At 41.3% G+C, this 14,317-nt stretch overlaps 1 protein-coding gene across 1 annotated transcript in view; it reads right to left on the reverse strand.

The window, feature by feature from the left end:
- SOS2 (SOS Ras/Rho guanine nucleotide exchange factor 2) overlaps nt 1-14,317 on the reverse strand; it is a 57,125-nt gene that overhangs the window by 16,464 nt on the left and 26,344 nt on the right. The window contains exons 7-11 of the mRNA XM_064715917.1: nt 12,173-12,283; nt 10,848-10,946; nt 6,756-6,883; nt 4,160-4,815; nt 983-1,064 (exon numbers count right to left, since the gene is read on the reverse strand). Of these exons, the coding sequence (XP_064571987.1) occupies nt 983-1,064; nt 4,160-4,815; nt 6,756-6,883; nt 10,848-10,946; nt 12,173-12,283 (1,076 nt within the window). The remainder of the gene's footprint in view (nt 1-982; nt 1,065-4,159; nt 4,816-6,755; nt 6,884-10,847; nt 10,947-12,172; nt 12,284-14,317) is intronic.

A 14,317-nucleotide genomic window follows, 5' to 3' on the forward strand; every position in this document is an offset into this window, starting at 1 on the left:
CAGGATGTTCTGTGATTCCAAATATACAAAACTCATCAGGAACTGGAGGGACAGGACAAGGGGAAAGGCCTCAAACTGTCAGAGAGGAGGCTTAGATTGTCCCATTTTCGGCTGTTTGGGTGGCCTGGGAAGGCCCGGGGTGGCCTTGGGGCAGCCGCGTTCCAAAGGAACAGAAGAGGCTTCAGTTCTTTTCTCGGTCTCGGTGTTTATTAATTGTTTATCTAAAAGATTTTCATTAATTGTTTATCTAAAAGATTTTCTCTCAGCCCGACAGAGCTCTGCTCAGCAGCCAGCCATGAGCACACTCCCCTATCTTTATACCCAAAGTTACGTGTACAATATTTATCATTTTACCCCAATACCTTTCACCCTTATTGCCCGGTGCACTTTCAGTAATGACCAATCCCAAAGTGCCACCATCACCACAGAAGATGGAGGAGAAGAAGAAGAAGAAGAAGGACAGGACACGCCCCAATTCCTCCATCTTACTTCTCTAAACCCCCTGTACAGAAATCCTAAACCCTGTGTTTCCCCTCTAATTAACTGATCCCTTCACCATTCACCCCGGTGAAATCCTCCTGTCCTCATACAGGTGTCGTCTCCTGTGTAGGATCAAAGTCCAGCCACCAGACACTTCTGGAACATTCCAGGACTCCCGAGCCCCCCAAGGGTGTCTCGGTGACACCTCAGTCCTGAGGTGCTGAGATCCCACATTAGATGGGATCTGAGGAATAAATTCCTGGAATAGAAATTCCTGGAGGCCCTGGAATAGAATTCCCAGAGAAACTGTGACTGCTCCAACCCTGGAAGCATCCAAGGCCAGGCTGGACAGGGCTTGGAGCAGCCTGGGACAGTGGAAGTGTCCCTGCCATGGCAGGGGTGGCACTGGATGGGTTTTGAGGTCCTTTCTCAAACCATTCTGGGATTTTATTCTGGGATTCCAGCCCTTTCCCAGCCTTCAGCAAGGAGGATCACTGCTCACCTCTCTATCAGCAGACTCAGCAGCTCCTGGGGCTTGCAGAAGGAGCGGTAGGTGGTCAGGAAAGTCCGGACAAAGTTAGGATCTGTAAGGATGGAGCAAGACAATGACAGCAGGGGGTTTTTATCCAGTCGGAAAAGATGAGAAATAAAATACAAAGCACTTCATGGAACCCCTCAAGCCTTCACTTCTGGTCTTTCTGACACTGACAGGCTGAAAAATGCTGATGGTGACTCCAACCCAGACACTCACAGAGTGCAGGCTGAATGTAATAAATATATAAAAAATACAGTGAATGTAATAAATATAAACTTCAACCCAGACACTTCAGAGTGCAGGTTGAATGTAATAAATATAAAAAATACAGCGAATGTAATAAATATAAAAAATACAGTGAATGTAATAAATATAAACTTCAACCCAGACACTCACAGAGTGCAGGTTGAATGTAATAAATATATAAAAAATACAGCGAATGTAATAAATATAAAAAATACAGTGAATATAATAAATATAAACTTCAACCCAGATACTTCATAGGAGGGTGGGCTGAATGTAATAAATATAAAAAATACAGTGAATATAATAAATATAAACTTCAACCCAGACACTTCAGAGTGCAGGTTGAATGTAATAAATATAAAAAATACAGTGAATATAATAAATATAAACTTCAACCCAGACACTCACAGAGTGCAGGCTGAATGTAATAAATATAAAAAATACAGCAAAATAAAAAATACATAATAAAATAAAAATTAAAAAAAATATATAATAAATATAACCTTCAACCCAGATACTTCACAGAGGGGTGGGCTGAATGTAATAAATTTAAAAAATACAGCAAAAAAAAATAACATAATAAATAACAATATAATAAAAATACAGTAAATATAATAAATATAACCTTCAACCCAGACACTTCACAGAGTGGCAGGTGAATATTTAATAAATATAAAAAATACAGCAAAATAAAAAATACATAATAAAATAAAAATTTAAAAAAATATATAATAAATATAACCTTCAACCCAGATACTTCACAGAGTGCAGGCTGAATGTAATAAATATAAAAAATACAGTGAATGTAATAAATATAAACTTCAACCCAGACACTTCACAGAGTGCAGGCTGAATGTAATAAATATATAAAAAATACAGCAAAATAAAAAATGTGTAATAAAATAAAAATTAAAAAAATATATAATAAATATAACCTTCAACCCAGATATTTCACAGAGTGGTGGGCTGAATATAATAAATATAAAAAATACAGCAAAATAAAAAATAACATAATAAATAAACAATATTAATAAAAATACAGTAAATATAATAAATATAACCTTCAACCCAGACACTTCACAGAGTGGCAGGCTGAATATAATAAATATAAAAAATACAGCAAAATAAAAAATACATAATAAAATAAAAATTAAAAAAATATATAATAAATATAACCTTCAACCCAGTTACTTCACAGAGTGGCAGGCTGAATATAATAAATATAAAAAAATAGCAAAACAAAAAATTAAATATAAATAATCAAATAAAATTTAAAAAAACCCCTTCAACTCAGATACTTCACAGAGTGGTGGGCTGAATATAATAAATATAAAAATTACAGCAAAATAAAAAAATAACATAAATAATAAAATAAAAATTTAAACAATATTAATAAAAACACAGTAAAGATAATAAATATAACCTTCAACCAAGATACTTCACAGAGTGGTGGGCTGAATGTAATAAATATAAAAAAAATAGCAAAATAAAAAATAAAGTAAAATAAAGTAAAATAAAAAAAATATATATAACCTTCAACTCACATACTTCACAGAGTGGCAGACTGAACGTAATAAATATAAAAAATACATTAAAAAAATTAAAAAATAAATAATAAAAAAGAAAAAATATAATAAATATAACCTCCAACCCAGATACTTGACAGAGTGGTGGGCTGAATGTATATATATATATATATATATATATATATATATATTTATATATATAAAAATAAAAATAGTATAAAAAAGTAATAAAAAATATAAAAAATACAGCTTAAAAAAATTATAATAAATATAACCTTCAACCCTTTACTTCCTTCACAGAGCCTCAGCCTGTAACAACTCCATTGCTTTGGCCAGGATGAAACATGGAAACCTTTTTGTGGTTTTTTTAGGGGATGAAACGTTTGCATACTCAGAATTTTCTTACAGCTTTTCCTGCAAAGCCAGGTGATTTAATAACATATTTTTACTCCCTGCAGATGTTATTTTCCATTTCATTACAAGCAGGAAAACCCCTAAGGATGAATCGCAGAATCACAGAAATTCTAGGTTGGAAGAGACCTTTAAGATCATCGAGTCCAACCCATGTTCTAACACCTCAACCAGATCATGGCACCAAGTGCCACATCCAGTCTTTTTTTCAACTCTTTGAGGGATGGTGACTTGTTGTAGTGTGTTGTTAAGTTTCTTGTGTTATTCCCCCAATTTATGTATTGTTCTCCCCTATTATGTGTAAAATGGTTTCGTTCCCCCAGTTTTTCCCGCCAGTGCTAGCCTGTCAGCTAAGTTGCTATAGTAACCGCTATTCATAGTTGCCGATGTGTAATTGCTCCTCCCCTGGTTTCCCTTATAAGTGAAAGTTGTTTCCTCCCTGGGCCCAGTCAATCACCCCTTTCTCCTCCCAGGTTTCGAGAACCTTCTCCTCTCTGGAGATGGTGGCTGGCTGGGGTCCCAGGACACCTCCTTTACCTTTTGGTTATTGATCTCCATGGAGTGTCAGTTCTGTGAAGTTCATCCCCTCACCTTTCCCGATTGGTTCCGCCTGTACCCACCCCCCTCCTTTATAATCCTGTTTCACCCCCTATGGAAAAACTTTTTCCCGGTTGGTTTCCCCGCGTTTGGATCCCGCAACACCTTCAATAAACCGATGTTTAACCCCCGGGAAATGGTCAGCTCCGTTCCTCCCCAATACCAGCGGTGTGAGCCAGTCCGCAGCCAGCACAGCCCGAGGCCCTCAGACGCCGAAGGGCGCTGGCCAGGAATTGCAGAGGGGCGTCGGCCTTTCGCCCTCAGCTAGTCGGACTCTAAACTTCGGGCCACATATGCCCCCCTCTGCAGTGACTCTACCACCTCCCTGGGCAGATGAAAGGATGAATACCCCAGCTGAGAATACCTGCATACATATGGTAGGTGAGCCTCTCGATGAGCTTCACCACCGTGCCCCCTTTGATGATGGGGATGCCGTTCCTGCTCTGCAGGTTGTCCTCAAACACGATGTTCTCCTCGGAGTCCTCCACCACGAAGCGATAGGCGCTGGGGCTGGGCAGCCTCAGGGGCTGCTCGTTCTCCTCCTGCAGCAGCACGGCGTCCAGCATCCTGTCCAGGGTGCTGCGGTACTGCAGCGACACCAGCGCCGCCATCCACGTGCTCTTCTCCTCGGCCGAGCGGGCCGCGAACAGCACGCTGCTGTCGTCCTTGGACACCAGCTCGAAGGCGTGCTTGTACTCTGCAGTGTCCTCCTTGTCCACCACCTGCACCTTCCTCATGATGATCTTCTCCTTCAGCCTGTACTCGGCGCTGCTGTAGCCGGGCAGCCGCGACTGCCCGTGGTTGGCCTTGCAGCTGATCAGCAGCCCGTCGAAGAGGAAGATGTGGCGCTCGTGTTTGGCCCCGACTTTGGTCAGCCCTCCTTCCATGATGAACTCGTTGCAGCACTGCCCGATGTCTTTGCCTTCCCAGCCGTCGATGTTTTTCTGGATTTCGTTCATTTTTTTGATGGCCAAGTGTTTGCTCCTGACCTGCCGGTGGTAGAAGCGACAGACGGGCTCCCTGCCAGGAGGAACAGCAAGTGTCACAGTGGGCACGTTCCAGATTTGCCATCCCAAAAGACTAAAATAATCAACAGAATTAACTGTTTAAATCATGATTTTCTTTTTCCCCTCAAAATGCCTTAATCAAGTTCTAAATAAGCCACAAGCACTGCTTAGGGTGGGCAGGAGTAGAATATTGTCCTGGGTTGTAAGATGTGGTTTAGGGGTGTGAATTCTATCCCCACCTGTCAGAGCTGGGGCAGTTCTCTGCTGTCCATGGGCAGTTTTTCCTTTCTCTCTGCCCCAGCCAACCCTCCCTCCAGGAGATCTCTGCTGTCCATGGCCACTGAGTGTCCCTGCAGGGCTGATCCAATCCCAGCATCCCATGGGGAGATGCTCCGCCCAGGGGAGGAGCCAAGCATTCCTACCTGGATCCAATCTGAGCCTGGCACAGCACAGCAGCCTTTGCCCCCTGCATTGCCAGAGGAGCAGCTTTCTGCTGCCCTGCATGGCCAGAGGGAGCCCAGGCCCATCTGCAGCAGCCCTGGAGCTGCAGAGGAAAACTCCCCCCTTGTGCAGGATCCGTGCTGCAGCAGAGCCACAGCTGGCACTGCAGGAGGGCTGAGCCCCCATGGGATGGGGCTGGGACACCCCCTGACACACAGGGGGCAGGGACTGCTCTGGCTCTGTCAGTGGTGGTGTTTTCTTTTTTTGTACTATTGCATTTGTATTTTTAATTTCCCTAATAAAGATCTGTTATTCCTATTCTGCAGGAGGGCTGAGCCCCCATGGATGGGGCTGGGACACAGAGTGCCAGGTCCATTTCTGATTCTGTTGTTTTGTACTATTGCATTTTTCAATTTTATTTTTATTTTCCTTCTCTAATAAAAGCTATTATTCTTACTCTCATGTCTTTACCTGAAAACCCCTTAATTTCAAAATTATAATTCATAGAGAAGGCATTTACATTTTCCATTTCAGGAGAGACTCCTGCCTTCCTTAACAGACATCTATCCTTTTAAACCAAGACGATTATTCACATTATTCTTAAGAGTGGATGATTTTTGCTTGCTGCTCCATCTACAAAGAAAACTGGCAACAGCACATGCCTTGACAAGGAAACTCAGAGATTTTCCAGCAGGAAAAGGGGGTTTCTGTCCCTCCCTGGCACGTGGGTGCTGTGGTGTGTTCTTAAGCTGCCTCAAGAACATAAGCTAGCGAACTCCAACTCGAAGAAAGCGAAGATTAGCAAGACAAGCCGCAGACACCTTCCTTTTGAGTTGCATAGACTGTCTAAAATTTTAATTTTATTTGATAAGAAACGGGGAGATGCTGTGGTGTGTTCTTAAGTTTGTTAGTTTGCTCCCCCCATTTTCTGTATTAAATGGTTTCTTCCTTTCCCAGGACCCTGTCAGTTAGGTTGCTATGGAAATGAAACTGCTCCTCCCCTGGTTTCTCTTATAAAGTGAAAGTGCCTCCTCCTTGGGCTCAGTCAATCACCCCTTTTCTCCTCCCAGGTTTCGAGAATTTTCTTTTCTCTGGGAGTTATGGTTGGCTGTAGCCCCGGAGCCCCTCCTATGATTTATAACAGTTGGTTACTTTAGTATATCAGTTATGTTTCGTACCTCCAAATATGTATTTCTATTGGATAGCCGGGTTTCCCTGCCTTCTTCCCCCCTTTTCCCTTAAAACCCTCTCCTGCCCCTTGTTCGGGGCCATTTGCTGGGTGTTTCCCCTCCTTGTTGGTTCTTCTGTAATAAACCGACAGTTTACCCCCAGCGAGTGGTCGCCTCCTGATTCGTCTCTCACCGCGCTGCTCCGAGCTATCCCCCAGCTCAGCCCGAGGCCAGGACGCTGAGGGGGGCTGGGTTCAGCTGCACAGGGGCCCTGGCCTTCGCCCCTCACCAGATAGCCGGATTCCAGGGCCGTGGGCGCCGGATTCCAGGCAGGGGTGCTTACCCGGGCCGGCGGCGCGGCGAGTGCTTGCTGTAGATGCGCTCCATGCTGCACTGCAGGTTCAGCAGGGCTGTGATGGCCTGCTTCAGGCACTCCCTGTCCTCCTCATCCTCACTGCACTCCTGCAATTGCTGCCACACAACAAACATTGCTTTGCTTTCACATTCTGCCTCAATTCCAGCAGGGCAACAACACTGAAAGAAGCACTCGGTGAAATTTCGGTGATTTCAAGTCAGTGACTTTTTACAGAGCCCCAACCAAAAGTTGATGTGCGTGAAATTAAATATATTTGTCAGAGCTTCAGGAAGAATCAGTAGATATTCATCAAGTTTAGAAACCTTTACCCTTTAATTTACCCACCCTTTACCCGTTAATGCTAATTGTCAGGTGTTATTTTGCCTGTTACATCACCAACAACATCCTGTTTAAAACTGGTTAAATTCAAGAATTTGAAGGTTTGAAATAGCCAAAGGATCAGAGCTGGTTTATGGAACTCTGTCTGTCTTCCTTCCATGAGTTCATCTCAACAATCCAAATTTAAGACAAGAAGGAGCAAGACTCTCTTTGCTTCTTATCATCCCGAATTCTGCCACCTTCAGCAAACTCAAGGATTTTGCACAGAGCAAACAGCAAAATAAAGTCTGAAATTCAAGATTTGCTACTGCAGAAAAATGTAAATACAGTGAGAACAAATGTATTGCCTTGGTATAAAGGCTAAATCCATCTCCTCCACTCAACAGAAACTTCCTGAATTAGGGAATTCCACAGATTTTCATATCATCTCCATCCCCCTGGTAGCAACATGCTTTGAGCAAAACCTGAAAGTTCCTCTTTGGTTCTTTAAGGTGGTACCTAAAAAACTTGAAAATTCAAAAAAAAAAAGAAAAAATTTTTTCTTTTTAACCCTTTTCACATCCAAGATCATCTGAACTGCCCATGGCAAGGGCTGGAATGAGATGAATTTTGAGGTCCCTTCCAACACAAACCAGTTTGGGATTCTGTGAATTTTTAAAAGGTAAATTCAAGCTAATAAATTGGTGGGCAAAATTATGGCAGCTTGCCATGCAGTTTGGGATAAACTCTGTTTTACCTCCAGAAATCTTCCTTACACTCACTGGCATGGCAGAATCCTTCTTTTCCTTTCCCCACTACATTCCCTCAGCTGGGATCCCTCAGTTTATTCTAAAACTAACTGAGAGAACAGGATTTGACCACTCCCATGTTGTTTAAATTACCAAATTTTTACTTTTCCATGCCCAAAGAACCTCCATATTCAAGAAAGGAAGAGTTTTGTGGCTCAAAATTTCTGGGAAGCTGAGGAACAGTACAGGGAAGGGAAAAATCAGATGTCTACCTCTGGAAATTCTATTTTTTTCCTTGCTGCCGGCCATGGAAATGCAAAGATCATGGAAAAGGTGTGAAATGCAGAATCCTGAGGGTGGGAGAAGCAATTGATAATTGCTAATAATATTAATAATATAATTTCAGATGTTGCTGGGAGAGTCAGGAGCAGGAATTAGGGAAGGAAGGATTCATCCAGGACCTTCAGCCCTTTGCTCTGATGCAGATCCTGAAGGTTTTCCTACCAAAAGGAAAAGTTCTACAGCTAGGAAGAATTTTCAAGCTTTTCACACTTTAATGTTATTAATTTCAGTTTAGTTGTTTTGCAAAAAAAGCAAATATTGAGGCTTGTGTTTGTGTAAATAATTATTTTATTCACCTGACATTCAGAAGGGGTTTTTGGTAACTTTCTCAAGGAGTAAAAGTCTCAATCTGAGCTTCTTCCCCTACTGAAACTGTGAAAATAACAATGTTTTGTTGCTTTTTTGCTTTCATTTTGGTTTTCAGCCATAATTCCTAGAGGCAAATGCAATGGCAACAGAGAAGCAATACCAGTTTTTAATGTTATATATTGCATTTAATATAGAATATAATTAATATAACAGATTATAATATATATTACATTACATTACATTACATTACATTATATTATAATATTATATTATATTATATTATATTATATTATATTATATTATATTATATTATATTATATTATATTATATTATCATTTTAATAATATTTATTACAATATTTATAATAATAATATTTATAATTATTACAATAATATATTAGAATTGTTGAATAAATACTTTTTTCATCCCCCAAACCACTCTGATTTCTAAAAATCCCTGCTGTAAATTCAGGATTTTTTCGAACTACAACATAAAATGCAGGTTTGAAACCTGTAACTAATGGGAGCACAACAAAATACTCTGGATTGACCATTTCTCCAGGGTGATATTTCAGATTTCTGTTCTGTGCTCACAAGGTTGTGAGACAGCCAAGTGTCAGATTCTACTCAGAAATCTCACACTCTGTGGATAAAGGTCAAATTTAAATGTTTTCACTGCTAAATGATCATTTTTCATGGTGTATGATCCTTTAAAATAAATAAAAACACGACAAAATTATTTTGCCAGGCTTCATTTATCAAAAATAGCAAAAAGGGCACCTGTGGCAATGTTTCTTATAAAAGGAAAAACCACAATATATTTTTCATTTCTAAAAGCAGCTCCAGGCTCAGAATCCCCCAGAGCTGTGGCTGCAGGTGATTTCATCCTTAAATTCCATCCTTAAATTTCCTCCTGATGCATTTTCCCAGCTCTGAGACACAATGGGGCATTGATCAGCCTGAGCTCAGCACCAGGCAGATCCCTGCCCCAATTCTGGCTTTTCAACCTGCAGGATTTTCAAAATTCCAGAGAATTGTCCCACACAGGTGATGATCATGGAAAGGGAAGTTCATTATTTTGAAAGAGACTCTTCTGATGAAGAAATTTTCCCTGATATTCAATTTAAACCTCCCTTGGCAGAGCTTGACCCTCCTGTCCCCCACTCTCCTATCAGGAAGGTGTAGAAAATTAAGATTGTTTGGGTTTTTTTAAAGTTTTTTTAAACTGTTTTCTAAACTGACTATCACTAGAAATGCCTAATAGTTTAAAATGTACTGAAATCACACAAATTTAGGTGTATTGGAAGCTGGCCCATGGCAGGGGTTGGAACCAGATGATTTTTAAGGTCCCTTCCAACCCAAACCATTCTGGGATTTCAACTTTTCTGCAAAATATTGGCAATCCATTCATTTGGGATAGGTCAAAATAAATCATCCTTTGTTTTTTATTTATTTAAATCAGGATATGCAAAAAATCACAGCAGTCATGAGGAAAACAAGAGTGAGGTAGAAATAAAAAAAAAAAAAAAAAAAAGGAGCTTGTGCTAAATATTGATGACAGACCTGGTGTTAACCCAACTCCTAGATTTTAAAATTGGATTTTAGATAAATTCTGTTTTCCTCCTTCATACAAGTAAATCCTTTAAAACACAAAGGAAATCCCTGTAACTCACCTGTGCAGCCTCAGATTTCTGAGAACCTCCCAGAGTAATTCCTGCTGCTATTTCCAAATGTCAGCTACAGCCACGGGCTGTTGTACCCATTTAATTCAGTTCATCCCTGTCAGTTAATAATTCATTTACCCTCAAAGCATTACAAACTTTGCACAATGGGGCAAACAGAACCTTTCTTACATTATCCTCAGCTAATTCCAGCTAGGACTCGGGACAAATGGTTGAATATTAAGAATGGATTATTCTGAAATAATAAAAATAAACAGAGCTGCACTGGAGTGTGACCTGAGACTGAGAATTCTGAATGAATCCTGCTTAGCTTCTGAATGGACAAAAAATTCAGAACTCATAGAAGGAAGAAACTAGATTTGTGTATTCAATTTTCAGATTTTTAAAATTCTTTAAATTTAAATTTAAATTTAATTAAACTTTAAATTTTTTCAACTATATTAGAACTCAAGTTCAATAAAGATTTGTTTAATAAAATGTAGTTTAAATGTTCATATGGGAGCAACAGGTGCTTTTGAAGATTTTTTTAATAAGTTTTTAATTTTCAGAAACCAAGTAACGGTGTCAAATAATTTTAATTTTCTGAGGGAGTAAGTAAACATATAACCAGCTATTTAAAAGCTCAGATTTTCTACATGAATAATTATTTTCAGCCAGAAATGAGAGTGTGGCTCCATTTACCTGCAGCAACTCAAAGTAGTGCAAGCAGTGATAGACTGGGATCAGCATGAGGCGAGGCAGGACATACTGGACAGCCTCCTTAAATCCTTCAGCTGTGGACTGCAAAGGAGAAAAACCAGGATTATTTATTTACACTGAAATATTCAGAATATTCACTGGGCTCCCATTATGTCCGATACCCCACAGAAATATGGAGGCCTCACTGGGTACTGCAGAAATCAGTATCACCCTCAGAAACTGAGAATCACTTAAATCACTCACTCAGAAACTGAGGTTTATCACCTAAAAAATTAGAAACATTTTCCATTCCCAGGAGTTACTGAGGCAGTAATTCAGGCTGTGAGATGAGGAGAGATTTTTCCAGCCAGTGGTGAAATTCCTGCACTTTCCATCTGAGGAGAGACTGAATTACCTCAGGGACAGGAAGGAGGCCAGATTCACCACCTGACTAAAATACCAATTTAATCTGGAATAAAAGAATCAAATTCCAGCTTTGAGCTTTAAATTTTTAGGGGGGCAGGAGGCAAAGAGCCTTCTGTAATGCTGAAGGAATATTGAATAAGAATTTCCTTAATATTGACGAAATACTGAATTTAATATTGAGGAATACTGAAGAGGAAACAGCCCCTGAAGGAAAAGCTCAGAGGGATCTCATCCTGCAGAGATGTCCCAGTACCCCTAAACTGGGTTTAACTGGGTTTAACTGGGAGCACCAGTGCCCCTCACTTGCTCAGCAGCTTCTCTAAGGGCATTTCTGAACACCAAGCCAGCCTGAGCAGCTGGTTATTTTAAATTATTTTTAATTAAAACAATTCCCTAATTTATTAATTATTTCTATATTTATATTATTATTTAATTCCCTAATTTATGAATTATTTTTAATTAATAAATCTGCTGCACAGGCAGAAAGAAGCAATAAACCAATAAAAGAATCACAGATTATCCTGCTGGCCAGCAGTGACAAAGGAATTACTGAGGAATTATTCCAGAAAAAGAACCTCAGGGCTGAAGGAGGCCTTGGATATGCACAGGAGAAAATGAAAATATGGTGTTTGTGTGCCTCTAAAAGGTAAAATCAAAGTGGCAGTGTGAGAATTCACCCTCTGTTCCCATACAGGGTGTGAGGAGAAAAAACCTGCAAACCACCCCTGGATGGGTCAGAGCTGTGCCCTGTTTGTACAAGAGGCAAAATCAAAATATCCCACGCTGAAGGAGGGGAAGGACCTTGAGGATTTCTTCTTTGGTTGAAGCAAAGAATCACTGACAGAATTCCAACCTTTGAAATATGAGAATTAAACCATTCAGGATTTCTCATTTGCACTCACCTGGAAGTGCAGAGCCACAGCAGGTTTGGCCATTAAGTTGTTAAAATGCTCATGAAATTGTGGAGAGAGAATATCCTGGGACAAGGTTTCATATGGATCAAAGGCTTGCTCCTAAATAAAAACAGAATTACAAACAGGAGTGAAGGACCCAAACTATTTCTGTCCCAGCTGCTACAACAATTTCCTTGAATAAACTGACGGAACTTTTCAAGAAAATATTGATTTTGCAAAATAAATATTGAATAAACCACAATCTTATTTCACTTCCAGCTTTTAAATGCCCAAAATTTTCTTGGAATTGCTCAACCTCCCCATCTTTATGGCCAACACAAAGTTTGTTGTACTGAAGCAGTGGGGACCAAGAGAAGTTTTTGCTTTTCTCCCCATTTCACAAGGAATGGCAATTTTACCTCCCTCTGTCCATAGGGATGGACAATGTACAAACTTGGGACACTTTTCCAGTGAAAATATCACATATTCCAGTGAAAATCCTCAAGTGCCATCAAGAGTTTGGAAGCAAAAATTCTGGTTTTGTTTGGGGTATGGAGCTGTGACTGCACAGGATCAGCTACAGCAGGATGGGAGGGAAACCTGGAGGCACAGGGATAATTTCTGATGGCAGCAATAATTTCTGGTTGTAGGAATCCTACAGGAATAATTTCTGGTTGCAGGGATCATTTCTGATTGCAGGGATCATTCCTGGCTGTACAGGGATCCCACAGGAATAATTTCTGATTGCAGGAATCTCACAGGAATCATTCCTGGTTGTACAGGAATAATTTCTGGTTGTAGGGATAATTTCTGCCTGTATAGGGATCCCACAGGAATAATTTCTGACTGTACAGAAATCCCTGCAGGAATAATTTCTGATTGCAGAAATCCCACAGGAATCACTTCTGGCTGCACAGGGATCCCACAGGAATCATTTCTGGCTGTACAGGAATAATTTCTGGTTTCAGGAATCATTTCTGGTTGCAGGGATCCCTGTAGGAATCAGTTCTGGTTGCAGGAATAATTTCTGGCTGCAGGAATAATTTCTGGCTGCACAGGAATCATTTCTGCCTACACAAGACTAATTTCTGGTGGCAGGAATCCCTGCAGGAATCATTTCTGCCTGAACAGGAATCATTTCTGGTTGTAGGAATCCCTACAGGAATGGAATAACTTCTGTTTGCAGGGATCATTCCTGGCTGCACAGGGATCATTCCTGGCTGCAGAAATCCCTGCAGGAATCATTCCTGGTTGCACAGAAATCATTCCTGGTTGCAGGAATCCCTGCAGGAATCATTCCTGGCTGCAGGAATCCCTGCAGGGATCATTCCTGGTGACAGGGATCATTCCTGGCTGCAGGAATCATTCCTGGCTGCAGGAATCCCTGCAGGAATCACTCCTGGTTGCACAGGGATCATCCCTAGCTGCAGGAATCCCTGCAGGATCACTCCTGGCTGCAGGAATCCCTGCAGGAATCACTCCTGGTTGCACAGGGATCATTCCTGGCTGCAGGAATCCCTGCAGGAATCACTCCTGGCTGCAGGAATCCCTGCAGGAATCATTCCTGGCTGCAGGATCATCCCTGGCTGCAGGAATCCCTGCAGGAATCACTCCTGGTTGCAGGGATCATTCCTGGCTGCAGGAATCCCTGCAGGAATCACTCCTGGCTGCAGGATCATTCCTGGCTGCAGGAATCACTCCTGGCTGCAGGATCACTCCTGGCTGCAGGAATCCCTGCAAGAATCATTCCTGGTCACAGGGATCATTTCTGGCTGCAGGAATCATTTCTGGTTGCAGGATCCCTACATGGATCACTCCTGGCTGCAGGAATCCCTGCAGGAATCACTCCTGGTTGCACAGGGATCATCCCTAGCTGCAGGAATCCCTACAGGGATCACTCCTGGTTGCAGGATCATCCCTGGCTGCAGGAATCCCTACAGGAATCACTCCTGGTTGCAGGAATCACTCCTGGTTGCACAGGGATCATCCCTAGCTGCAGGAATCCCTACAGGAATCACTCCTGTTGCAGGATCATCCCTGGCTCCCAGCTGGGCTGTGCCAGGGCCTGTCAGGCTGATCCCAGGCCCTGCAGGGACTGATTCACTCCTGAGTCACTGCTGGCCTCAGCACATCCCTCTCTTCCCCCCAGGGCTT

Source organism: Zonotrichia leucophrys, chromosome 5 (assembly GCF_028769735.1).
Source record: "Zonotrichia leucophrys gambelii isolate GWCS_2022_RI chromosome 5, RI_Zleu_2.0, whole genome shotgun sequence".
Classification (NCBI taxonomy): Eukaryota; Metazoa; Chordata; class Aves; order Passeriformes; family Passerellidae; genus Zonotrichia; species Zonotrichia leucophrys.